At 35.1% G+C, this 25,582-nt stretch overlaps 4 protein-coding genes across 6 annotated transcripts in view; 3 read left to right on the plus strand and 1 right to left on the minus strand.

The window, feature by feature from the left end:
* LOC133186862 (cysteine--tRNA ligase, cytoplasmic-like) overlaps positions 1-6,032 on the plus strand; it is a 70,735-nt gene extending 64,703 nt beyond the window's left edge. For all 3 annotated transcript variants that reach the window (XM_061322228.1, XM_061322229.1, XM_061322230.1), the window contains 15 exons: positions 57-197; positions 440-528; positions 748-869; positions 1,454-1,566; positions 1,787-1,915; positions 2,484-2,717; positions 2,916-3,016; positions 3,158-3,198; positions 3,543-3,691; positions 3,917-3,982; positions 4,107-4,188; positions 4,338-4,483; positions 4,821-4,868; positions 4,970-5,053; positions 5,310-6,032. In XM_061322228.1, coding sequence (XP_061178212.1) covers positions 57-197; positions 440-528; positions 748-869; positions 1,454-1,566; positions 1,787-1,915; positions 2,484-2,717; positions 2,916-3,016; positions 3,158-3,198; positions 3,543-3,691; positions 3,917-3,982; positions 4,107-4,188; positions 4,338-4,483; positions 4,821-4,868; positions 4,970-5,053; positions 5,310-5,444 — 1,680 coding nt within the window. In that variant the 3' untranslated portion in view covers positions 5,445-6,032. The remainder of the gene's footprint in view (positions 1-56; positions 198-439; positions 529-747; positions 870-1,453; positions 1,567-1,786; positions 1,916-2,483; positions 2,718-2,915; positions 3,017-3,157; positions 3,199-3,542; positions 3,692-3,916; positions 3,983-4,106; positions 4,189-4,337; positions 4,484-4,820; positions 4,869-4,969; positions 5,054-5,309) is intronic.
* The window catches only part of LOC133186872 (sulfotransferase 1B1-like), a 492,412-nt gene that overhangs the window by 196,198 nt on the left and 270,632 nt on the right, over positions 1-25,582 (plus strand). The gene's annotated exons all lie outside the window — the stretch shown is intronic.
* Positions 11,188-14,204, plus strand: LOC133186861 (histone-lysine N-trimethyltransferase SMYD5-like). Its single transcript, XM_061322227.1, has 3 exons — positions 11,188-11,790; positions 12,263-12,992; positions 13,177-14,204. The coding sequence occupies exons 1-3, from the start codon at positions 11,262-11,264 to the stop codon at positions 13,838-13,840; spliced, it is 1,923 nt and encodes a 640-aa protein (XP_061178211.1). The 5' UTR covers positions 11,188-11,261; the 3' UTR covers positions 13,841-14,204.
* Positions 22,889-23,896, minus strand: LOC133186558 (uncharacterized). The gene has a single exon (XM_061321789.1). It carries the CDS (start codon positions 23,894-23,896, stop codon positions 22,889-22,891), a length of 1,008 nt encoding a protein of 335 aa, XP_061177773.1.

Genomic DNA, 25,582 nt, shown 5'->3' on the forward strand with positions numbered 1-25,582 from the left:
AAGAGTGAATACATATCCTTAATGAATCATCATTATCATTTTTTTTTGGTATACAGAGGCTATATGTAGATGGCAGAGACATCCTTTGTGATTGGCTGGATAAGTTACATGGGTCAGAGGTTACAGACAACTCCATATTTGCCAATTTGCCACGGTTTTTTGAAGAAGACTACCATAAAGACATGGAATCTTTAAATGTGAGTGGAAGAAAAGTCATTAATGTAGCTGATATACTTTCAGTTAAAAACAGTACTAGTTTAAATGTCAGAAGTGTTGCTTGGCTGTGTCCAAGATTGGATCGGCTAGCCTAGCTGCTAGATACAGTGTGGTATCTGGGTCTATTGAACACACTTAATGAATGAAGCTGCTACGCATTGAGTCCTTATTGTTTACAAATTTTGATGAATGTTTAATGAAGCCTTTGATTTCTTATGAACAGGTTCTGCCTGCTGATGTCCTCACTCGAGTCAGTGACTACGTCCCAGAAATTGTTGACTACATCAAGAAAATCATTACAAATGGCTTTGGGTAAGAAATGTGCTATTGGAAAAATATCACATTTGATTCTAAAAATCTGAGTTTAAATTGTTCAAACTGAGGATGTACTTATGCTAGGTAATTCTCATTTTTTCCTCAGGTTGACAAGAACACATTTTTTTTCCTTTAATTTATCATGTATTGATTTGCTCATTTTTGTGGTATTTGTGTTTTTAGTACTTCTGAACTATATGTTTTTTCTCTCTACAGTTACGAGTCCAATGGCTCCGTGTACTTTGACACTGCGGCCTTTGATGCTGCTGAAGGTCACACTTACGCCAAGATTGTCCCAGAGGCTTACGGAGACAAGGCAGCCCTCAATGAAGGAGAAGGTCAGTACCTTACTCAGGTCTCAACCTTAATAAGTGCCCCGCTCTGCGGGCACCATATAGTGATCAGTCTGTCTGTCCGTCCGAGATCTCTTGTCCGGAACATATCTTCTCTCTCTTTGACCCAATCTGGCTCATACTTCACCCGCAGAGTGTCTTTTGGTAAAGGGTGTGCAGTGACCTTGAACCATGTTTCTAGGTCTAAGGTTAAGGTCATAGCAGAATTATGTGAAAAATCCTTGTCTGGAGCATATCTTCTCTCCCTTTGGTCCAGTGTGGCTCATACTTCACTCACAGAGTGCCACTGGTCAATGGATGTACAGTGACCTTGAACAAAGTTTCTAGGTCAAGGTCAAAAATAGACTCTCTGTTTAAATTCTTGTCCGGAGCATATTTTCTCTCTCCTTGGCCCAATCTGGCTCATACTTCACCCACAGAGTGCCTTTGGGTAAAGGGTGTGCAGTGACCTGGAAATTAAAGATTTCTCTCATTTTGTATTATTTATTTTTGTTGATTTAAGGTGAACTTAGTTTGTCGGTAATTAAAGATTTCTCTTGTTTTATATTATTTATTTTCATTGATTTAAGGTGAACTGAGTGTGTCGGTAGAGAGACAGGAAGAAAAAAAGAACTCTACAGACTTTGCCCTGTGGAAGGCCTCCAAACCGGGAGAGCCCTCCTGGGACTCCCCCTGGGGAAAGGTACCAGAGATTACTGTTTTATTTCCTGACAATTTACAAAAACCTTTACTGAAAGACATTAATACTTAAGGTCCCCCTTTACTGAACACTGTGAAAATATAAGGCTTCATTCAGAATTTTAGGATTTTTTTGGGTAATTTTTTTTCATAAACATACTTCACAGTTGACAGCTGGGTGTTAATCATATAATGGAATTTCAAACTTTGATTTCCTTTTGTAGGGACGTCCAGGTTGGCACATTGAGTGCTCAGTGATGGCCAGCAGCATACAGGGAGAATCTCTAGACATACACACAGGAGGGTTTGATCTCAGATTTCCACATCACGACAATGAGCTTGCTCAAGCAGAGGTAAGTCAAAGCTCACAACAGCAAGTGAGATAGATATCCATGCAGGAGGACTCAATCTTAGATTTCAACACCAATGACTCACTCAATTAGAGGTAAGTCAAAGCTCAAAGAAGGTGAGATAGATATCCACACAATAGGGTTCAAACTCAGATTTCTCAATCCTGACAGTGAGCTCCTTATTCAGAGGTAAATAGAACCTCAAGATAGACACAGACACAGGGGGGGCTGGTACTCAGTTTACCTCCTCAAGGCATCTTTAATAGATAGTCAGTTATAGTTCAATGTTTCTTAAATGACAATACAGTCAAACCTCGTTATCTCGAACTCCAATGGGACAGAGAAAAAACCTCAAGATATCCGAGGATTGGAGATATCCGGGGTAAAACACTTAAGGAATAAGGGGTTGGGACTTCAAAATCACTTTGACATATCCATGGTATTCGAGGTATCTGTGTTCGAGATACCGAAGTTCAACTGTATATTATTATTGAAAAATAAGAGGGAACTTTAGCATGGAGCAATGCAGTCCTGACAATTTGTTGTAATTTGTGTTGTCATATTTTTTAAGGCATATTTCAACAATGATCACTGGGTGCGGTACTTCCTCCATGCTGGTCACCTGACCATTGAAGGCTGCAAGATGTCTAAATCCTTAAAGAACTTCATCTCCATCAAGGAGGCCCTGAAAAAGCACACAGCACGACAGTTACGTCTGCTCTTCTTACTTCATCAATGGAAGGATACGCTGGACTACGGGGAAAACAGTATGGAGATAGCCATCAGATACGAGAAGATGGTCAATGTAAGTTTTCTGCATTAAACATTTGTAAATAGCCATTATATATAGAAATGATACATTTTCCCATACATTAATGATATCATTATAGATCAGGTAGAATAATTCTACCTTGTAAAAGCTTGGTTGAGCTTTTTATGTTGGGTCTGTATGGATTTCTTACAGGGAGAATGTTGTATATGTTTTGTTTTGCATTTGCAATAGGAATTTTTCCTGAATGTGAAGAACTTGTTAAGGACCACTCCTGGCACAGGTATAGAAGCATTTGAAAAGTGGTCCTCAGAAGAAATGGAGCTTAACAACAGGTAAATTTGATCAAAGACATGTATATCAGGACTTTAAATATAGATTTGTTGTCTTTAAATACGTAGTAATTCATAAAACTCCACATACTAACTAGTAATTTCCAGACTTTTCATATTTATCCATGGTTATGTTTTTATCAGGTACTTTGCTACAAGAGATTCTGTGCATGAAGCACTCTGTGGTAAGTTAGAGTCATTAAGTAAATACTTTAAACAATATTTATTAAGAAATGGATTGGATAAAAGGCAAGGCCTATAAGTACAGTAACACTTGGTTATAAAGAACTCGCTTATAACGAAATCTGGGTTATAAGAAACTTTTTACGAATCACTTAGATGAATTTTCTCAGTGTATGATCCTGATACAGATATAAAGAAATCTGTTATAAGGAAGCAAAATTCATGGTCCCAGTTACTGCCTTAAAACCTAGTTTTACTGTACCCTCTCCATAATCATTTATTTCATATTACATCATTTTTCCAATGCCATCTTGAACAAAAAATTCTGATGTGACTTTGTTTTCAGATAATGTCAACACAAGGGCCGCCTTGGACCAGCTGAGAGAGTTGATTGGAATAGCCAATGTCTACATGGCCAACTCCAGGGCTGTTAACAAGACACCCAACAGAATGATCCTCAAAAACATAGCAGCCTACATCACCGAACTTTTCAAGGTGAGTTTTCCTCAGGAGCAACTCAGCTACATCAGTCACTTGTTTGATATTCACTTTCATGGGAAAAGAAAAGCTATAGATTCTATCACCTAAGCAACCAAATATATTAAGTTTTTTTAAAAATTGTTTTTGCAGAAAAGATTGCCATTTAAGTAAATTATTTAAATTTTTAAGGGTGATGTTTTATTTACAAGAAATAATTAAAATTGCATTTTTTTTCTTCAGATATTTGGAGCCATTGAAACAGATGAAGAGATAGGGTTCCCTCAGTCCAGCACACAAAATGTCAATGTAAGATACATAATAAACAGTATAAACAAAATAAAGCAATTACAGTACATAGAATAACATCACTGAAAGTAAATGGCCTTTGAGATGTTTATACATGAATACTTATTGCTTGTTTTTGTCTAAGGTCGAAGAAACGGTGATGCCTTTCCTAACAGCCTTCGCTCAGTTCAGAGAGGATGTAAGGACCATATCCAGAGAGCAGAAAGGTTGGACTCCTATACTTGCCATGGAGTTATGTCCCTTTATTCAAAATTTATGATAAATGTTTCCCTTGTATGCATATACATTTTTGTCTTTATGCTTGTCATGGAGTTATATCCCTTTTTCATGTTTCTCTTGTTCTGCTATGTGACAGCCACAGAAATCCTGAAGCTGTGTGACAATCTGAGAGATGATGTCTTACCAAACCTCGGGGTAAGGCTGGAGGATGGAATATCCCCTCCCACCATCAAACTGGTAGACCGGGAAACCCTGATGAAAGAAAGGGAGGAGAAACTTAAGGTAGTATTTAACATCATTCTTTTGGAGTTAAGTAAAGTCTGATTATAAAATTCAGATGGAAAATATACTTGATTATAACAACCTAGACAGTCAAAATGGCTTCATTTTCTGAATTCATTAAGTCCAGATATTTCTTTCTCCAAATAATTGGTACCAGTATACGACTTTGTTACAGGCAGGCATTCACCATAAGCTTTTTTGTTACTGTGTATGGTTTTATTTAATCAGAGAAGATGTTTTTATTCATAATTATCTGTAACAACTAATATTTTGAGACATTTCAATAAAATATTTATTACCTTTATGTGTTAAATATTTGCTTCATTCTTTTGATCAGCAAGAGGAGTTGAAGAGACAAGAAAAAGAGAAAAGGAAACAAGAAATGGTTTGTTCTGTCTCTCTTAACATTAATGTTAGATGTGTGTGTGTGTTTAGACGAAAGTTGAAATTTTATCTTTGATTTCAAATCTTGTTTTTTTTTGGAAGGAGGCAAAGCTTGCCCAAGAGAAGATACCTCCTTGGGAGCTGTTCAAGAAAGAGACTGATAAATATTCACAGTTTGATGACAAGGTTTGTACCACTAATTTATTCTAGGCTTAGACATTCTGAGGGAAATGATCAATACTATTTTTAAACTTACAAAAAAATTGTATTTAAACTTTGTTTTGATTAAAAATGAGAAAATAAAGAGGAAAAGATCTTAGTTTATTTACATGTACTACATACAAAGTATATATATATAATGTTTTGTGGCCATCTATTTCAAAGTTTGAATGATGCTTGGTAAAAGATTTCAATTGCATCATTATCTTCCTGCGATTTGTAGGGAATTCCTACACATGATGCAGAGGGAAAAGAATTATCCAAGGGACAGATTAAGAAGTTAGCCAAACTGTATGAAAAGCAAGAAAAGACGTACAATAAACACATGGCTAATGCAGAAAATAAAAGTGGATCTTAACCAGTACTACACTCATCTAGACTTTGGCTGTTGACTTTAATTTATTGTTTTCTACCTTCAAAACACAACATAGACTTGACTTTTGAGAATTTTTTAGCAGAACTAGAGCACCAATTGTTAGTATCTCTTAAGTGACTCTCTATAGTGTAATTTTAACAGTAAATGCATGTCATATTTTGCATTAATGGTATATTTTAAAGATTAAAATGCAAAGTGATATACAGTTATCTTTCCAATAGCCATGTTGTTTTGAATCAGAGCTCATCGTTAACTGTTGTGAAATAAACACACTGCTATAATATACACATATTTGTATGGTCAAAGTGATAAAAACTGCCAACCTAAATACTATGTCAGGTATACAGAGTTGTATTTTATTTCTGCAGTTTGATCTAGTTTATATTTATGTGGTATTTTTGTGAAGTTTACATTTTTTATTTGTCATGCTTTTCTGTGCTTTACATATAATTGATGTTCAAAATGATATGAATAATAAGTTAACTTAATTCATTTTCAATGTGCTGTCAGAAGCTGTTTTCATATGTGATAAATATTTAAGATCATCTAATAAAAGGGATGAGGTATAAATTTTGTACTTCTTAATATCTAGGTAATTTAAGGACAAATGATACAAACAAACTTTTATGAAAAATCTTGAAAAAACAACTTAAATCATGTTTATTTAAGTAAAATAAATAAGTTTAACCGCATAGATTTTTATTTTTCATTCAAAGTTTCACAATAACTGGATTTTAAGTGACTAAAAGTTGTATAGATTAATAAGGGTGGTTGCAAAAAGGTGGAATTTTAAGCATCGTAGAAAGTTTACAATTTCGTGATGTTTTAAAAATTTATTATTCCAATCATTGACAACCAAAATAAGTCAAAAAATATATACCTATCCAGACATCCATTTTTGTTTGTATCATCTGTCCTTAATATTGTTGACAACATTTAACATTCTGTGTCAGGTAATGAAAGGTAGGTGTGTGTCACATTTCTTAAGTACTAGTAATGGAAATTTTAGCACATGGATAATTTCCGCTAGTTTTAAATGGGTATACATAGGAAAAATCTTTAAAAATCTTCTTCTCAAGAACAGCAAAGCAATAATTGGTCATATCCTCAGGTAATGTTCAACTTCTGATACTCAGAGGTAGGATGGGGCCAAATTGAGCTGTCAAAGCTTAACATAGGAATACGTACATAGGGAAAATCTTTAAAAAAATTCTCAAGATCAGCAAAGCAATGATTAGTCATATCCTAACTGTAGTCGTCTCTACAGACCAATAAACTCTCGTTTTGAATTTTTTTGTCGGATGGCAGAAAATTCAGAACAAGCGAGTTTATTGGTCTGTAGAGACAACTGTGAAGGGTTAGGAGGTGGATGAAACATGCAGGTTGGTAATACAATATGGCTAGAATTAGGGAATGAAAGGTAGTTGATTGACCAATGCTGGAAAGTGGCGAAATACATCCCCAACCGTGCACAGAAAATCTTGCTCCGTAAATTGTACCATATTTGCATTACGGGATCTGTAGCGTTATAACATATAAAATATAAATATAGACTATAAAACTTCTGCAGCTAGACATGAATAATAAGTTAACGCAATACATTTCTAATGTACGCTCAGAAGCTGTCTAGCTGTTTTCCGTGTGTGATAAAAGGTGTGAAAATCAAGGTTAAAAACTTCATGGAGGTTTTGTTTGTTTGTTTATTGTTGAACGTCCCTCTCGAGAATTTTTCACTCATATGGAGACCACAGGCACCAAACTCGCTTGAATTTTTGACCCCCTAGTATATTATATTATCTTTATTATATACTAAGGGGTCAAAAATTCAAGCGAGTTTGGTGCCTGTGGTTAGCTTGCACTTATTTATCAATTCAAGGAAACTCTTACAATCTTGTATTCTTCCGGGGTAATTTACCCAGTATTAGTTATTTCACAAGTTTGGCTTTCCAGAAAGCCTGAAATGTCATCTCTTTGGCTTCATCTCTTTGGTCACAGAATAAACAGTGGAATGTAACATTTTTTCCTCAGCGATTACAAGCAGAAGAACTTTTTTTCAAAAAGGGGGGGGGGGAGGGCACAGAATAAACAGTGGAATGTAACATTTTTTCCTCAGCGATTACAAGCAGAAGAACTTTTTTCAAAAGGGGGAGGGGGTGAAAGAATAAACAGTGGAATGTAACATTTTTTCCTCAGCTATTACAGACAGAAGAACTTTTTTTTTTCAAAAAAAAGGGGGGGTCAGTCAGAAAAAAAAATACAACTTACTTGAATAATCTTTCAATAGGAAAAAAAGGGGGTGTTAAAACTCGAAATTCTTATTTCGTGGATGGGAGGGAAGATTTAAACTTTTTGACTCTCTCGAAAACACATTGGGGGGGGGGGGGGGTTATGAATATGCTGCAACAAAAAAATGTGGGGAAGGTAGAGGCAAGCTGCCTTTCAGTAAACATTTGCAACAGTTATTTCAAATATTTTTTGTATTTGTGTTTAAAAAATGTAACCACTGAGCAGTATTCGTAAAATTTGTAAACAATTGTTATGTGACCGTGTAGATTTAGACGGCACTTGGGAATTCGTCTGGAACAGCATCCGTTGTTTGCAGAACGAACGAGGTGAGGGAACGTTGGCGTAGGGGGGTACGAGGTATATGTAGAGGCGCTGTGTAGCCGTGAGGCAAAAACAAAGTATAGGTGTGCCGTATTCCCGAAGGTCCACCAATATGCAATTCCAGAGATAAAACAAATGATGAAGGATTCCGTATTTATTAGATGAGTCTCAACGATGGCAACAGTTTACATGAATCAACAAACAGACATATTATAAATGATCGAGTCGGATCTGGCCGAAGTGGCCCCGGACTCAGAGTCCTGACGAGTCGGACGTGGCCGAGACTGGCCTTCGTATATTCCAGACTAATGATTGAAATTATACATGACTATTTATAAGAATGTACATAATGAATAAATAAATGACAGGTGTTGACATTTAGTAAAATGAGTGAAAGATTCACAGGTATGGATTAATTAAATAAACTCAATGACGCTTTGATGTTTGGACATAAAAAAAAAAAAAAACAGATAATTACACAGTGTTGTTTTTAGAGATTAACGGTTCTTGAGACATAGCACTCTGTCTCTTTTTAACAATAGATCAAGAGTCCGAAAAGTGTCACTGGTCAATTAAACAATTAGATTCGCAAAACATATCGCGGGAAATAAAATATGACACAACTTAAAAATTGAAAAGTAAAGTTCAAAATAAAGTTCTTTCTTAAACAGTGAATTTTTCACTGTGATAGTTATACAAGAGGATGGGTAAAACCTTAACGTCCCTATTGACTTTACATCACAGCAGCTTACTCGGACAACAGCCAAGAAGTTTAAAGCGCTAGCTTGAATTAGTCCAGTGTCATATAGTGAGACTCCCACCCCCATAGTGAGACTTCCCCCCGGAAATATGGCTATATATAGCGGTAAGACTCCCCGGTGGGGGGGGGGGAATTACTATATAGTGAGTCTTCCCCCCTAAACGACCATAGTGAGGCTTCCCCCTTCCATGTTCAGTAGTATTTTATTTACATCGACGATGTATATATATTTGCATTTTGATAATGATCTTATAAAATAGATACATGTATGAATAAATATAGAAGTGCGCATTAAAAATTTATCGTGCATAGTAAATAATTGAATTGTTCCAAAATGATTCTTGTCAAAAGAAATACATTTAACATTTAATAGATCATTACTCGTGGACTCTTGGAATTTGCTTATGTTAACCTTCTTTGGGGATGCAATAAATACAATATAATAAAGAAAGATGTAACTTGTAACAATAACATACATTTTTCATTCAGCTATCTCACATCAATATACATGTACATGTCATCCTATAATTATTTTTGGCTACAAACTGTTAAAAGGCTATTAAGATGTTTTAATTATTAATTAACGGAGAACTTTTATTCATATACTGAAAAATATTGTTTTACAATGAAATAAAATATTCCGGAAACTACATTTGAGGGGAAGTCTCACTATGAAAGGGGGGAGAGACTGGCTATATAGTGAGACTTCCCCGGGAGAAGTCTCACTCTATTGCCAGTCGATCTTCCGGGGGGAAGTCTCACTATACATCCAGTCTTCCCGGGGTACATGTATATCTCACTATATAGCCAGTCTTCCGGGGAAATCTCACTATGGGGAAGTCTCACTATACGACACTGACCCTCAATTGATTTCGAAAGATTTTCCACTTTTATATATATGGTTTATTCAAAGAAATAACCCTCACATGCATTTAAATATAGGTCAGTAATAAAATTTACACGGTGTAAGCTAAAATTAGGCATTTACAAATTATCTGAAAGAGTACCAATTTACCAACCCTGATATTTAGGCTGTTCAAGGAAACAATCATTTTATATAATAATATTTCAAGAATAAGAGAAGTGATTTGATAGCTTTTTTGCCACTAACCAATAATGCAATTTAAAATTACACAAAGAAAATGATTGCAGATGCTTTAATTATAAATTCTCAAAATACGAGTCGGGTAAAGAAATTGCGTCTTTTATACAAAGGTAACAATATTGTATTTCTGACATTTATTGTTTACAGAACAAAAAACAAAGAATAGTGCAGACATGCGTAAAAATTCACAATGATTATATAATCTTTCTTCCAATGCCTGTAGTTTTAACATTAACTATTTGTTTAAAAAAAAAATTTCAAAAATGGCATCAAGTTATTGAATGACTAAGATACACATAAAGGTAAAATTTTCGACATCAATTCACATCAGTCGTATTTAAACTTTTAATGCGAGCATTTACTTTGATTTTGTTTTTCTGTAAATTCTTAGATCCACGCCTTGGCTGATCTAATCGATGCCATGTAAAGCACACGCACTGGTCATCATTTACGTAACAGCCTAGATAACTGCATGTTATTTGAAGACCCGCCACTTTGTTTTTCTGTAAATACTTTGATACACGCCTTGGCCGTTAATCGATGCCATGTTTAGTGCATTCTGATACACACGCGCTGACCATGATTAGATAAATGCATGTATTTTGAAGACCCACCACTACCCAAGCGATATTGTCTCTGTGTCCCTCTATGATTTATGTGTAGTTTTTCTTTTTTAAGATGGCCTGTTTGACAGATCGCCCATTCTTTGTCATTGAGCAGTTTTGTTTACATCTCTATATTTAGAAATCGTGTCATTTGCCAGACCACCAGCTTATCAATGGCAGCTTACACTGGGGCTTCATATCCGGGGTTACAAACTTAATGTGTCATCTCTCTCGAGAGATGACAATTAGGACAAAGTCTTTTCTTCGGTATTTCACAATAATGTTCTCCGTGAGCAAGGTTTGTTTTTTTTTTTTTAGTTTGTTAAACAAATCATTGGTTGAATGTTTTCTTTCTTTAATCAAAAAAAAAAAACAAAAAAAAAAAAAACAACAACAACAACAAACAAACAAACAAACAAAAAACAAAAAACAAAACAAAACAAAACAAAAACAAAGAAAAATTACGGAATCGGCTATTTTGCGTCCAATGACTTGTGCATAGAGAACCTAACACACATAACACAGTACACACCTCGACATATGATGTTCATTATCATGAATAAATAACAGTCAGTGTCATGTAACCCTGTAACTTTCTACCATCTGCTTGTCTAGGAGAGTACACATATTGCATGCTTCAGCTAGGAAGACCTGTAGATGTGAGGTGTAGTAATTCGCAATGCATTTAAAATAGTTTTTCTAGGTTATAAATCTTGTACGCAATGGAAAGAAATTTGGAGACATATATCAAGGAAACTAAGAATTTGGTGGAAACGCAAAATTTTCAAAAAGCATACGAGGTTTTTACGGAGGCTCTTAAAATATACCCATCTTGTTCAGAGTTAAAAGATGGGCTCCGTAAAATGCAGGAAGGTGTTCTTGAACGAATTACTCGAAAGCCTGTCTCTCCTTTGTCAACAAATTTAAAACCTTTACCAGGAGATGATATTCTTCTTCGTCACGAGGAGGAATTTGTGAAACTTTGGATAGAAGACACGGATATTGAGACCATTGACAGTTCTCTGGAATTAAAGGACAACCTAGCCACCACTACAGAAATTGTAGATCTTTTCACAAACGGAGAAACACAGAAAGGAATGCACAAACTGAGATCTTGGTTTGCTTCCTCCGAGTGTGATGTTGCCGTTTTGATGAAATCTGTATATGATGCGGATTTGTACAAGGAGTGTGTATACATATGTACAAAGGTTCAACCTCAGCTAAAATCATCGTCTATCTGGATTCTAGGAGGTACAGGAACGTAGTATTTCTTTACCATAAAGTTTTACTATTAGTTTACTATGAAAATCCCCCTATTTTGTAGTGCAGTAAGATCCAGTCATGTTAATATTTTTGTCTGGTGAAAAAAGTCTGAATCTACATCCCTCTCCCTTGTCACTTTGGGAAATTTTCCTCTTTTTTTAATTTTTAATTTTTTTTTATTTTTGCTTGTTAAACATTTTCAGGTGAATTGAAATTTTTGCCCCCCCGTCAAAAAGGACACTTTGTGCCTTGGTATGCCTATATTTTTAAAACTTATTGATAAAAAAGATTTGTAAAAATATTAATATGATTTATTTTTTTGATTTAAAATGAAATGCATTATAAGTAATAGTGAACTGCATTGCAACCAAATTAATCAAATTCAATTTTTAGTCAATGTTTCGAGTTCAGATTAATCTTGTACCTCATGAAACACTGAAATTTTCTCCGTTCTTCACAGCAAAAGCAGCACAAAAGCTAGGCCTCCCCGTCACAGCGGAACACTGGTTGAGGACGATTTTCGAATCTGATGATAATGAAAGTGAGTCATGTCAAGAAGCGATACAGTTATTCCTGGATATCCGGACAACAAGACTCTTCCATAACCGGAACACAGACATTGCAATGAATCTCACAGGGAGAGGTCGAGCCGTGACGGCAAGATCAGACAAAGACGATCAGTCCATTGTTTTTGTAGAAAGACCAGTTCTCTGTGCCCCAGTTATTGATTCCAGTTATGGGGACATTCCAGCCTGTAGTCTTTGTGCAAAGTGTATTGCATCTCCAGAACAATTTTTTGGTTTAAAAATTCTAAAAAAGAATAAATCATTAAAGGAAGCCGTGGACCAATTCTGGACAATTCGGAAACCAGTAAAGTGTGAACACTGTTCACTTGAAGTCTACTGTTCTGACGAATGCAGATGTCAATCATGGGAGAAGTACCACAAAGTTATATGTCCATCTCAGAACGAGCACTCAGCCAAACTGTACAAAATTTGTACAGAGTACAAGAATGCTTTACTCCAAGGTTTAGAGAATCTTGAGGGCTGGTGGTATGAGAGCTTCAGTCCCCTCCTGCTGGCTAGACTATGGGCAACAATCCTCTGTGATGCTTTCACTGAAGCCGAAAAAAGCGATAGAACTCAAATCACTGATGTGGACATCATCACAGCTAAAAGAAAGTTTGACAGGTATGAGGAAGCTAAAATACGTTTCTCAAAATAACCTTATCGGTTGATTATCTCATTTAATAATGTAGTCCTATATATGCAGAATGTTCATACATGTATGTAGATTTGATAAAATATAAATGGTATCCCATAAATCACATTAAAAAAAGACAATGTTTATAACAAAATGTATTTACATTGCTAGTTTCCAAGTCCAAGGACGAGGAGGGATAACGAAAAGGATTCCAAAAATGTATGACCTTATGGTCAAGATTTTCTCGAACAAAGATAAAAACAGTCATTACAATATAACGCCAGAGGAATTCAACTTTCGCTATGGCCAGATCTATAGAAACGTCCAGGCGTTTTCCGATGCCAATCATCCCTATTTCGAGTTCCGGAAGTACGTGGATACGATTCCTGAAATGCAGAGTTTGAAGATTTTACAGAACAGTATCAGAGAGGCTGTATTCGCAGGACTGTTTACTTTACAATCAAGTTTAAACCATTCTTGTTCTGGTAACGTGGAAATCATTTCAGGAATCGTAAACGAGACTCCTGGTATACATGTGATCTCCAGAAAACCAATCAGAGAAGGAGAAGAGTTGTTTGTGTCGTATGTGGATACGTCATTTACCCGACAACAGAGACGAGGTTTTCTGTATCGTCTGTATCATTTCTGGTGCGAGTGCCCTCGCTGTATGTTTGAGGGTGACGATTCGGATGTCTGTACTCAGTGTGGGAAAGAAGCAGATGACGAGAAAGGTTTTCCGTCGTGTGGAAGATGCCACAAAGCTTGGTACTGCTCCAAAACGTGTCAGAAAACGGCATGGAAAAAAGGGCATAAAGAGATATGCGTCTATAGATAGTAATTATTAAAGGTCTAAAAAGAACAGACCTTCGGTTATTAATTAGTTCTGTTACGTAACAAGATTTCTGCCAATGTAGCAGAACATCTTTATTCCATCTGTTGTTTTATTGAAAGCTTGAACACACTTACTCAGGACTCTAAATCTAGCTATGCAACTTTGAATTTATTTATTTATCCACTCTTAACTGCTACAGAACCAAATGTTACCCCTTGACAGTGTGTGGTGGTATTATAAAATTGTACGATACGTAACTGCGTACCAGGATTTGAATTCACTATGTGGTAAAGTAATTAATTAAGTAAAATTTGCTGACTTTGGGCAGCTTTAATATGATAGCCTAATAAATACCTTAATAAAAGTATATGTTCAAGATATCAATTCATGAACATGTTGGTATACAAAGATTTCATGAATATTTATTATAATGGACCGCACTTGCCATTGAACTGTTGAATACACGAAACATGCTAGACTTTATATAAGTTTATATTTCTATTAATACCCATATCTATTTCAGCATTCCTTATATAGTTATGTCCATATGTCTTTTTGTGGTGGCAAACTGCTCTCTAACCGTATTCCCCATTGACACATCGGAGTTGAGACTTTTGCAATTAACTGATTGAGAAGAAAAGAGAATTCTCATGACACAGTGTGTTATAGCAAATTTAAAGAAATATCGAAGAAGTTATTTTTTTTAAAGGTTCATTTTTTGCAACTAATTAAAACCAAGATTTTTAAGAGATAGCTAATCTATAAACCAACAAGTGTGAATAAGGCATTCCTCAAAGAGAACTGCTGCAAATTTGGAAAATATCTGAAAAGCAGTCAAAAAATTGTTTAAAATAGAACAGAAAAATGGACGAAGACAATTCGGAATGGGCCGGGCTTTCATTGGGGGGTGTTGGGTTATCAAAATGAGAAGAATACATGTGGATTATTCTATAAACCTAGCAATATCAATTCTTTGAAACTACAAATAATGTACGTGTATAATTAATATTGACAGTGAATTGAAGAAGTCTTACTTTTATTAGTGACTCTGTTTGTTTTTCAGATTTGTTTGTTTGTATCACAATCATGTAATTTTTGTGCAGGTTGAACATTCCAAAAGTAACAATAGTTGTTATAGCCATAATATCTGAATGTTTTGGCAAACAATCTACGCAAGACTTCCTCAACAGGTACAACAAATACAACACCGTCTGTAGAGGAATGGGGTATGAAACGGAAAACTGTAAGGAAGGTAAAAAACGAGAAAAAGTTAACAATTAGAGCAAAATGTGTAGAGGGAATAGTGTATGAAAAGGTAAACTACAAAGAACGGGGAAAAGTTAACAATTAGAGCAAAATGTGTAGAGAGAATAGTGTATGAAAAGGTAAACTACAAAGAACGGGAAAAAGTTAACAATTAGAGCAAAATGTGTAGGGGAATAGTGTATGAAAAGGTAAACTAGAAAGAACGAGAAAAAGTTAACAATTAGAGAAAAATGTGTAGAGAGAATAGTGTATGAAAAGGTAAACTACAAAGAACTGGAAAAAGATAACAGAGTAAAATGTGTAGAGGGAATAGTGTATGAAAAGGTAAACTACAAAGAACGGGAAAAAGATAACAATTAGAGTAAAATGTGGAGAGGGAATAGTGTATGAAAAGGTAAACTACAAAGAACGGGGAAAAGTTAACAATTAGAGCAAAATGTGTAGAGAGAATAGTGTATGAAAAGGTAAACTAGAAAGAACAAGAAAAAGATAACTATTAGAGCAAAATGTGTAGAGAGAATAGTGTATGAAAAGGTAAACTACAAAGAACAAGAAAACGTTAACAATTAGAGCAAAATATGTAGAGAGAATAGTGTATGAAAAGGTAAACTACAAAGAACAGGAAAAAGTTAACAATTAGAGAAAAATGTGTAGAGAGAATAGTGTATGAAAAGGTAAACTACAAAGAACGGGAAAAAGTTAACAATTAGAGTAAAATGTGTAGGGGAATAGTGTATGAAAAGGTAAACTACAAAGAACAGGAAAAAGTTAACAATTAGAGCAAAATGTGTAGAGAGAATAGTGTATGAAAAGGTAAACTACAAAGAACAGGAAAAAGTTAACAATTAGAGAAAAATGTGTAGAGAGAATAGTGTATGAAAAGGTAAACTAGAAAGAACAAGAAAAAGTTAACAATTAGAGCAAAATGTGTAGAGAGAATAGTGTATGAAAAGGTAAACTAGAAAGAACGAACTGAAAAAAGGTAACAATTAGAGCAAAATGTGTAGAGGGAATAGCGTATGAAAAGGTAAACTACAAAGAACGGGAAAAAGTTAACAATTAGAGCAAATTGTGTAGGGGAATAGCGTATGAAAAGGTAAACTACAAAGAACGGGAAAAAGTTAACAATTAGAGCAAAATGTGTAGAGAGAATAGTGTATGAAAAGGTAAACTACAAAGAACAGGAAAAAGTTAACAATTAGAGCAAAATGTGGAGAGGGAATAGTGTATGAAAAGGTAAACTAGAAAGAACAAGAAAAAGATACCAATTAGAGTAAAATGTGTAGAGAGAATAGTGTATGAAAAGGTAAACTACAAAGAACAGGAAAAAGTTAACAATTAGAGCAAAATGTGTAGAGGGAATAGTGTATGAAAAGGTAAACTACAAAGAACAGGAAAAAGTTAACAATTTGAGCAAAATGTGGAGAGGGAATAGTGTATGAAAAGGTAAACTACAAAGAACAAGAAAAAGTTAACAATTTGAGCAAAATGTGTAGAGAGAATAGTGTATGAAAAGGTAAACTACAAAGAACGGGAAAAAGTTAACAATTAGAGCAAATTGTGTAGAGGGAATAGTGTATGAAAAGGTAAACTAGAAAGAAAGGGAAAAAGTAATAATTATTGCATCGTCTCTAGAGGAATGGGGTTCTATAAGGGAAACTTTAAAGAACGGGGAAAAGGTAACAATTAATCTGTAGAGGAAAGGGGTGTAAAAAAGAAAACTTTAAAGAACGATAATGGCAAATGCGTATTATAGTATGTTGATGTAACAACGGTTTCAACAATCTTGTTTAAAGTCAAGATTTCGCAAATTATTGGTCGGTACACAGAGATTGTTTGAAAATACAAGCTGTCGTTACGTCAAGTGTTGACTGATGTTTTTAATACAAATTGTTAAGCCATTATTTCCATACTAAACTCAATAGGGATTTATCTGTTAACCAAACGGTTCATGGCGGGTGTGATCGGTCGACAGAGAATGCTTACTCCTCCATGGCATCTGATCCCACCTCTGAAGTTTTCAGGGATCATTGATTTCATTGCTTTTGTATACATGTAGTTTATTTGGACTTTTGAGCATGATCACTGTTCGTTGTCATCCTATTTCACTTGCTCTACATGCTTTTTATTTGTTGTTAGACGTACGTGTACTTATTCATGTTAGCTGTTCATACTTTAATATTTTAGAATGATGATTTAAATCTTTTAAGCAAAATTATTGGTTATTTAACTTTGGCATTTCATCAACAAATTTGAGTGAAAGTTTTTTTAAAGTATTGTCGTTCTTGAAGCTAAAATGTTTTGAAAGGCTATAAAAGGCAAGATAGGGCAAATCCCTCAATGGCCCCTAGTTTGGAATGTTTCTAAAAAAAACTTCGCATTATAAAAAGTATGTTGCCATGCCTGTTACAAAATGAGTACATTTAATTTGATATATAGAGGTCACAGTAAGGTCACAAAATGTCACTTTCTAAATTTTCTCATTTTTATTCCCATCAATTTAAAGCACATTTTGTTTTGGAAAACATAGAGCACAATCTTGCATATCTTTCAAATTTATATGTTTGACTTTCGTGCACCAGTATTAGATATGAACTATGATTGGGTCATATTTGGCTGACGAGTTTCGTACCAACTGGTTAGGCTTTTTAAAAAAAACAACAACAAAATTTGACTACGGAATGTTCTGTCTTCCTAATCAATATACTATAGTATAGGGCTCACGACTGGTGTAACCTGTCTTCAGGGGATGCTTACTCCTCTTGGGCACTAGATCCCAATCTGGAATTTCCGGAGGTACGGAATTTTTATGCTGAATGGTTTAAGTCCTGTTCACAGATTTGTATTGCATGCAGTTTTTTTTTAAAAAATCGATCACTGTTCGTTATCTTCAGCATTTTCTTCTGTATGGAAATCTCAAATAAGTAGACTTGTGCGATATGTTTTCTGAGGTAAAAGGTATCAACAATTTTAAAATTTAGGAAATTCGATGAAATGTTGTAGTTTGTCACATTGCTGTGGCCTCCCTTAATGATTTAAATCAAAGTCAATGTTGGTTATAAAAACGAGTATCATTTCAAGTTTTTAATTGCAAATTATCATAATTTTAACTGTGTTTTGAATTTTTAGATCATTCGGCCGTTACCATGCCTTTTCCTTTATATTGAAATATATACATACCAAGGATTGTATTGTATCTATAGTCCAGATTAGTTCCTTATTTTGCTCCTTCCTAAAAATACGAAATCTCTTTTTTATATGGAATTTCTTTATCGTGATGTAAGGAGAAACTTCCTCGATAAAACATGAAAATAAGCTCATTAAATGCAATGTAAACCCTGACTTCAGAGTGTTAAATTGATTAAGGGATTGACAGAATGACCTTACACCAAAATGTAGGTAGTTTGTATCCACATCTTTTGTCATTTGTGATACAGTGCAAAATATGATCATACTTAAACGTAGATATAACAGAAAAAAGATCTTCTTTAGATTTAGCAATAAAATTGCCATTGCTTAATGTACCATTAAGCCTTGAATTCTAATTTTGTTCCTGATTATTTTTTCTACATCAAGGTATCATCGCTTTTCACGCACAGTTATCGGCTACTCAGCAGAACCTAGGCAAGTTTGCCACAGTTGTGTTTGGAAAAGTTACCCTGAACTCTGGGAATGCCTATGACCCTACCACTGGTAAATTTACAGCACCTAAAGATGGAATCTATTTCTTCTCGTGGACTGTTCTGACATCGCAAAAGAAAGTATTTCATTCAGAGATTGTCTTAAACGGTATTATTTATGGTTACAATCACGCCGACGGCAAAAGTGGCAGCTCTACCTACGAGTCTGCATCCTCATCGGCTATAATAAAAATGACGAAGAGAGACAAGGTCTGGATAAGAGCACACGGCGTATACGGAGAATATGCGTTTGCCAGCTGGTCGGCTTTCTCAGGATTTAAACTTACATGAACTTGCATGAAAAGGAAAAGAATTTTTCTCATAATTTTATTTGTGATTTTGATCGGATAAAAAAAGAGTTGAAGGGATTATAGTTCGGTAATTTAAGCCAGTTGCTTTTTTGAAATTAAAGAAATCTCAACTGTATAAGCCTTTTTGAAAAGCAAGGATTCTAGAACGCTTGTGTAATCAACTAGCGTGTTCCAAGGAACGCATGTGTTGCATGCTATAGCATCACTAAAGATGTAACTAATTCTTTGAATGGTCTATGAATGGTTAGTTGGATATTACGACTGCGATAGAATTGCATTTATAAAAAGTATTGGAATTAAATAGAAATATGATTTCTCAACCTAAAATGAATAATGAAATAGAAATTATTTATATATTTCATTCAAGCATAGATAGGTCTATGATTCAAGCAATTTAAGCAAAGACCTTATGCTTTAGGTCTATGATTTAAGTATGTCTTTACAAGCCATTTGTTTATAGTAATCCCGATATATTTTTAGAGTTTGTATGGTAACTGTATCACCGTATACAACGGGTAACACGGGGGAGTCACTAAAAAGTATGGGGTAGACGTTTTGGGGGAGTATACAGTGCTTCGGAGACAGAAGGAATGTAGGCCACGTCTTTTTTCGGTATTTGTAACATGTTTTTACAAATATTAATATCGTACAGAAGACAGCGATAGTTAAGCTTTGTCCAAGTCTTTGATCCGGATACATGTTACATATACACATATACGTTTAGTATTCTCAAACACTTCGAAACTATTTGACAGATTTCATATTCACGGCGATCGAGTAGTCAAAACATGAATGTTTTGCACAATCTACGTCTTTCACCGGGGTTCAGAAAGTTGAAACAAAGAAAGAAAACGTTAATCTTTTAAATGCAGCAATTAAAACTTTACCAGTCTTTGGGGAAATTAATAATCGGATCCGTGGCTTGTATTTGTCTTCGCTATATATGTGTCCGCAAAAACGTCTTCTCGATAAAATTGAAATTAAGATGGTGACTTGTGTTAATGAATTGATTTTGAAAATGACTTTGCAAAGAGGTGATGCGATTACAAGATGCCAAATACTGTAGTACTTAGTAAACTGAGACATAACTTTAAAAGAACAGGTTTATGTCGATGACCCAAGGGTTCACTAAATAAAAAAAAATCTAAATATAGATTTCAAATTAACAACAGAAATCAGCAGCTTCTTTACAAGCATTTTAATTCTCGATTTTGTCAATGAAAGTTGGAATTCTAAGAAAAGTATATTATCATACTAATAGCCCATAGTTAAGTACTGGATTAGGAAACTGGGCACTGCTTTTCCATATGGTGGCAAATAAAACGTTGTGAGTGTGGGAAATCTTTTAAGTCCACAGTGTATCAACGTGAATGACGTTTACAAAAGCGTAGTCATGGAGAGTGGTCTTACAGTAAATCTAATATACATGATATCTCTTTTTGAATAACTTCTGTCCTCAGCACGTAGCATAGTATTTTAATGTTAGGGGGAAGGGTAGGAAAATCTTTTAAAAAACTTACCTGATACATCTTTTACAAGCAAAAAAGGGCTTAATTGTCCGAAGCTCGATAAGCCCATTTCAGGGGGGGGGGGTGCCCGAATTTATTGACATACAACTTTATTAATACTATACTGCAACAAAAAGTAAAAAGTGGGGGAGGAGGGGGCAACCACCGCCTTTTCAATGAACATCTTCAACAGGGCATTGAGTTTCTGATTGACAATATCTATGTAGTTTTTGGAGATCAGGTCTTCCAACAATCTTTTGGAATTCTCATGGGCACCAATTGCGTTCCCTTATTAGTAAACCTATTTTTGTAATCATATTCAAAAACTTTTACATGAGAAAAAAAAAACAAACACTTGGCTTGACATTTAGATATATCAACGACGTATTATCAATTAACAATAGTTACTTCCATTCATATGTCGACTCGATATATCTCAGTAAGCTTGAAATAAAAGATACCACAGAGTCTGACCATCTGTTTCATATTTGGATATTTTACTAGAAAAAGACGTTAATGGTAATCTCACGTGCATATGGGGTTTTTGTCTCCCTGTTCCCTAACAAAAATGCAAAAGTAAACTATAGTTAACTTATAATATACAATTAGTTACCCTTTATGAGGTCAACATGGTGAAATAAGGACCCGAGACCTGGCCCACGAGGTGACCTGACCTGACCAAGGCCGCGTAGCGGCCTTGGTCAGGTCAGGTCACCTCGTGGGCCAGGTCTCGGGTCCTTATTTCACCATGTTGATCTCATAAGGGGTAATCAATTGTTTTATTATACCGATATAAGTTAAGACAATTTTTGTAGGCTTAATTACTAAAAGAATCAATATTGTGTATTAGACCTTCATGTACGAACTGTTATTATCAGTGTTCCATCGGGATCGGGATTCGCTAGTGAAGTTGTTTCCTTTTCGCCTGCAAGTCTTGTAAGTTTTTGCACCGCCGATTTATTAAAACACTCTGTGATTGTCAGTAACATGCATTTTTATAAATTCATAAATACCACTCCCAAGTACAATGACAATCTGGTGCAGACTTTTACTGTACAAAAGAGCCGGGTCTGCATTCGTTGAATTTGACCATAGACATATAAGAGATATGTCTATGATGAAAACGATAAATTTTTATAACGCATCTAAAGGTCATTCGTATTCCTTATCATAAAAAAAGATTACACATATTTTTAAAACGGCATTTTTTGTAATGAACAATCATTACTGTATGCATGAATTTTCAATCTAGATTAACAGGGCATCTTTAGCGGTCATTATTTATCCTCGAGGAACCTATTTCGGTGGTATTAGCAAACTACGTGATAAAATAATCTTAACGAGATCGATTAAAATAAAATAAATGTGACTTACCTCTGAAGGACTCTTTATTTGATCAAATTATATCCATATTATCTAATTAAAAAAATGATTTTTTTTCTCGAGATTTCTTTATTCGTTTACGTAAGCACAAATGTTGAGGTACCTAAATCGGTGGTATGGTACTTGTCAAAAGTTTTTACCCTAATAACACCAACCACAGGCATAAATTTATGTATAACGAATATTAATTTGTATAAATGAACAAAGGGATAAATTACAATTTGTAAAGTTTTATTTATTATTATGGCAGGGACAGATAAATTCGTCACCCCGTCTAATTACTTTAGTTGCGCAGCAAAACTGCAAGTGGGTCCAGTGGTCGCATTTTTCAACGCTACACTGAGCCCACTTTACAAAAACAACTAAGTCGCAGTCCTTAATCTCCTCTGGCCAAAAGTGTTTACAAACACAGCATTTCTCTTTTTCATCTTCTGTGTCATCGGCATCAGAGGATTCAGGCTGTTCAGACACACCGTGTTTTCTTTTCTTCCTGCATAATTCCTTACATGTAGAAGTCGTTTTTTCTTTTCTTTTTGATGTTTGTTTTGTTGTAGAATAATTTTTTATTTCTTGCAAACACTGTCCTCTGTAATTGGTTTGCCACTTACAATTTTGCTAATATTTCTTTTTTCAGTTAGAACAGATTTTGTTTTGTTGAAAATTGGGTTTGTATGTAGTTTAAAGAAGGATTTGGGATCAGAGGTGCTTGGAATTGCTTGAGTTGAAGAAATTGCATCTTGGTCTGGACATTGTTCTGCTGCGGAAAAAACTATAGAAGGAGCAAAATTCAAAGGGTCCACTGCATTTTTATCGAATGGGAAAATTCCAGCGCGTCGAAATGAGGATTGCAAATTTCCTTGTGAAAGAGCATGTGCATACGCTTTACAAGCTAATGAGCAAATATTATATCTTGTAAATTTTTGAAGATGGATTTTCACGTAAAAATTTATGGCACTCAGCATTATAGATTTTTTGAAATGTGCCAAAACATCCAAGGTCTAGAGGTTGAAGAACATGGCTTGTATGGGCAGGCAGAACAAATAAAACAATATTATGTTGCTTTGCCCAGTCAACAAGCGTGAGGTTAATGTGTGATTTGTGTCCGTCGTAAAGAATTATGATAGGTTGGTTTTCATTCGGTCTTTGGACATATTTAAGAAAATGTTCAGATAAATAAGTCTGAAAGACTTCAGAGTTCGACCAACCACTGTCTGTTACTGTGCGTTGAGCACCCTCCGATGCACCTTCCATCAATTCCTGTCTCATTCGAGCCCCTTGGAAAACGAAATACGGAGGCATCTGTGTACCTAACCCATTGCCACAACCTATGACAGTTACTGTAGAAGATCTCGCAGATGTTATAGCAGGTGTTGTTGACATCTTAGAATCCACAATGCAGGGTGGTCTGTGTTCTGTTTGTAGCCCCTTTTCATCAATGTTGTATATGCACTGAGGTTTATCGACTAGGTCGTACTTCTTAAGAATGGTGTCTAATTCTCGATAGTAATTTGACACTACTTCTTCAGAGGTTGACTTTGCCCTGGCAGCTGATAAGGCGCGAGGCTTTGAAACATTCAGTTCTGGCCACCGCATCATAAAGCCTTTGAACCACTTCATTGAAAATGGATGATTTCTGTCACGTTTCTGCAAACTGCAGGCATATTCTGAGGCCATGGTAACTACTTCTGATCTAGTGTAGCCGTAGCCACAACTAGCCATAACCTTTAAATGGTCAACAAATGCAGCTTCTTCCTCTAGCGAAAGAACAGGAGAAACTCCAGACGTTAGTTTCTCAGGGTCAACTCTCCCCAATGCTCTTTGTCGAAGTGTGGTTTCCGGAACACAGTAAGCCCTAGCTGCTTTCCATACAGACATCCGATGCTCCTTAATAGCATGATAAGCATTTGTCATAGACGTAGGGGAGTATGGTCTGTACTTTTTTGTTATTTTATCTGATGCAATCTATAAAAAAGAATTATTAGGGTCTTCCGTCTTCTGCGGAAGACCCTTCTATTATTCTATTGTTGATTTTTCACTTTTCTTATTATTATTAAGGTCTTCCGACTTCAGCGGAAGACCTTACTGTTATTCTTAGGTTTCTTTTCCACTATTTTTATTATTGTTTTTTTTTCCTACCGATTTTGTGCACGCGAATTCTCGGAAACGGCTCGCCCGATTTTCATGAAACTTTCAGGTCTGATAGAGAATTAAAAAATCTAGATATATATTTTTTTATTCGGATGACGTCACTTCCGGTCCGGAGATTTTCGAGATTTGGTGATTTTCGAGGGTTAGTTTGTCCGGGCATTTTCAAGAAAAGCACTTAACACAGGAACGTGAGATTTTCAGTGATGATAGAGCAACGTATGTAGATTTGTACTTGGATGTTCATTTTTACCCAAAATACCAAACATCAACGTCCGCTACAGCCCAAATTTTTAGCTTCTTTTTCCTACTTGTTAACTTTGATGCCTCATATCTTGCTTATTTCTCAAGGGATTTTAATCAAAATTTCAGAGTTTATAGACGTTACAAAACTCTATCAGAATAATATAATATTTTTCCAAAATCCACTTCCGCTTTCGAGTTATTTCCCTTTATGTGAAAATTTGGGGTCTTTAATTTCCAGACAAATATTCAGAGACTACAAAAGTTGGAACATAAATACTACTGAATATAAGAAACAGAAGCAATGAGGTTGTGAACATTGCTTTTTGTTTTTTGATTTCTGCGTTCAAACTGCCGCTAGATAGGGGTAAAAAATTAGGACGTATGAAAGAGCAAAAATTGACACATGTTTTCCTTTGTATCTTTTAAATAAGAAATATTTTATTAAAACATGTAGAATAAAAGTTGCGTACAATTTAATTACCTTTTATTTGACACCACTAAAAAGGAGCTGGCCCCTAAAATTAGGGATCTAGGGCCCTTGAAAGTTTTTGCTTTTTATCTCAAAAACGAGAAATTATTTCGATATGGCTGTCGATAAAAAGTTGTTCCTTTATACCTTCTTTGTCTCATGAAAATATTATTTTGTTCGAGTCTTGTGTATGGTAGGGAAAAAAGCTAGACCCGTAAACAAGGACCCGTTTTCATTTGGCTAGTGAAGAAGAACTCTTTATGCGTATAACTGAAATAAACTTGCCATAAATAATATATCTTTCAACGCTGTATCCTAATTTTTTTAAATTGGGTTTTAAACGTGCTCTTTGGTTCCTATTCAGATTATTCGGTGACAACTTTCTCTTTTTATTGTGTTTTAAAATAAAGAACCTTCCAAGAGAGAAAGAGAGAGAAACAGAAAAAAGTACAAGTATCTTTTCTTTGTTTAAATATGAAAGCAAACATTATAAACGCGAAAAAACTTTTAAGAGTCAAATAATTCACAGTCATTAACTGCGTGATTCTTACATTCACCTGAACCCCAAATTCTATTCTGTTTACCGTTACGTAACCCATCCCTCGATCACGCGCGGTCGAGAAGATCTAAAGCGATCCACCGCGTGTGAACCATTGACCCACAGTCGTAAACAAAATAAAAATCAGCGTATTAAGTCTATTTTGTAAACACGACAATTAATGGACAATTATTAATAT

This window comes from Saccostrea echinata, unplaced genomic scaffold, assembly GCF_033153115.1.
Source record: "Saccostrea echinata isolate AGI-Se365-2 ecotype Australia unplaced genomic scaffold, CSIRO_AGI_Sech_v1 ptg000014l, whole genome shotgun sequence".
Classification (NCBI taxonomy): Eukaryota; Metazoa; Mollusca; class Bivalvia; order Ostreida; family Ostreidae; genus Saccostrea; species Saccostrea echinata.

Bases quoted from the DNA above. Each gene is read 5' to 3' on its own strand.
- LOC133186861 (XM_061322227.1), top strand. From the start codon at position 11,262: ATGGAAAGAAATTTGGAGACATATATCAAGGAAACTAAGAATTTGGTG. The intron at 11,791-12,262 runs GTACAGGAACGT...CGTTCTTCACAG, and splicing joins GTCTATCTGGATTCTAGGAG to CAAAAGCAGCACAAAAGCTA. The intron at 12,993-13,176 runs GTATGAGGAAGC...TTACATTGCTAG, and splicing joins GCTAAAAGAAAGTTTGACAG to TTTCCAAGTCCAAGGACGAG.
- LOC133186558 (XM_061321789.1), bottom strand. From the start codon at position 23,896: ATGACAAATGCTTATCATGCTATTAAGGAGCATCGGATGTCTGTATGG.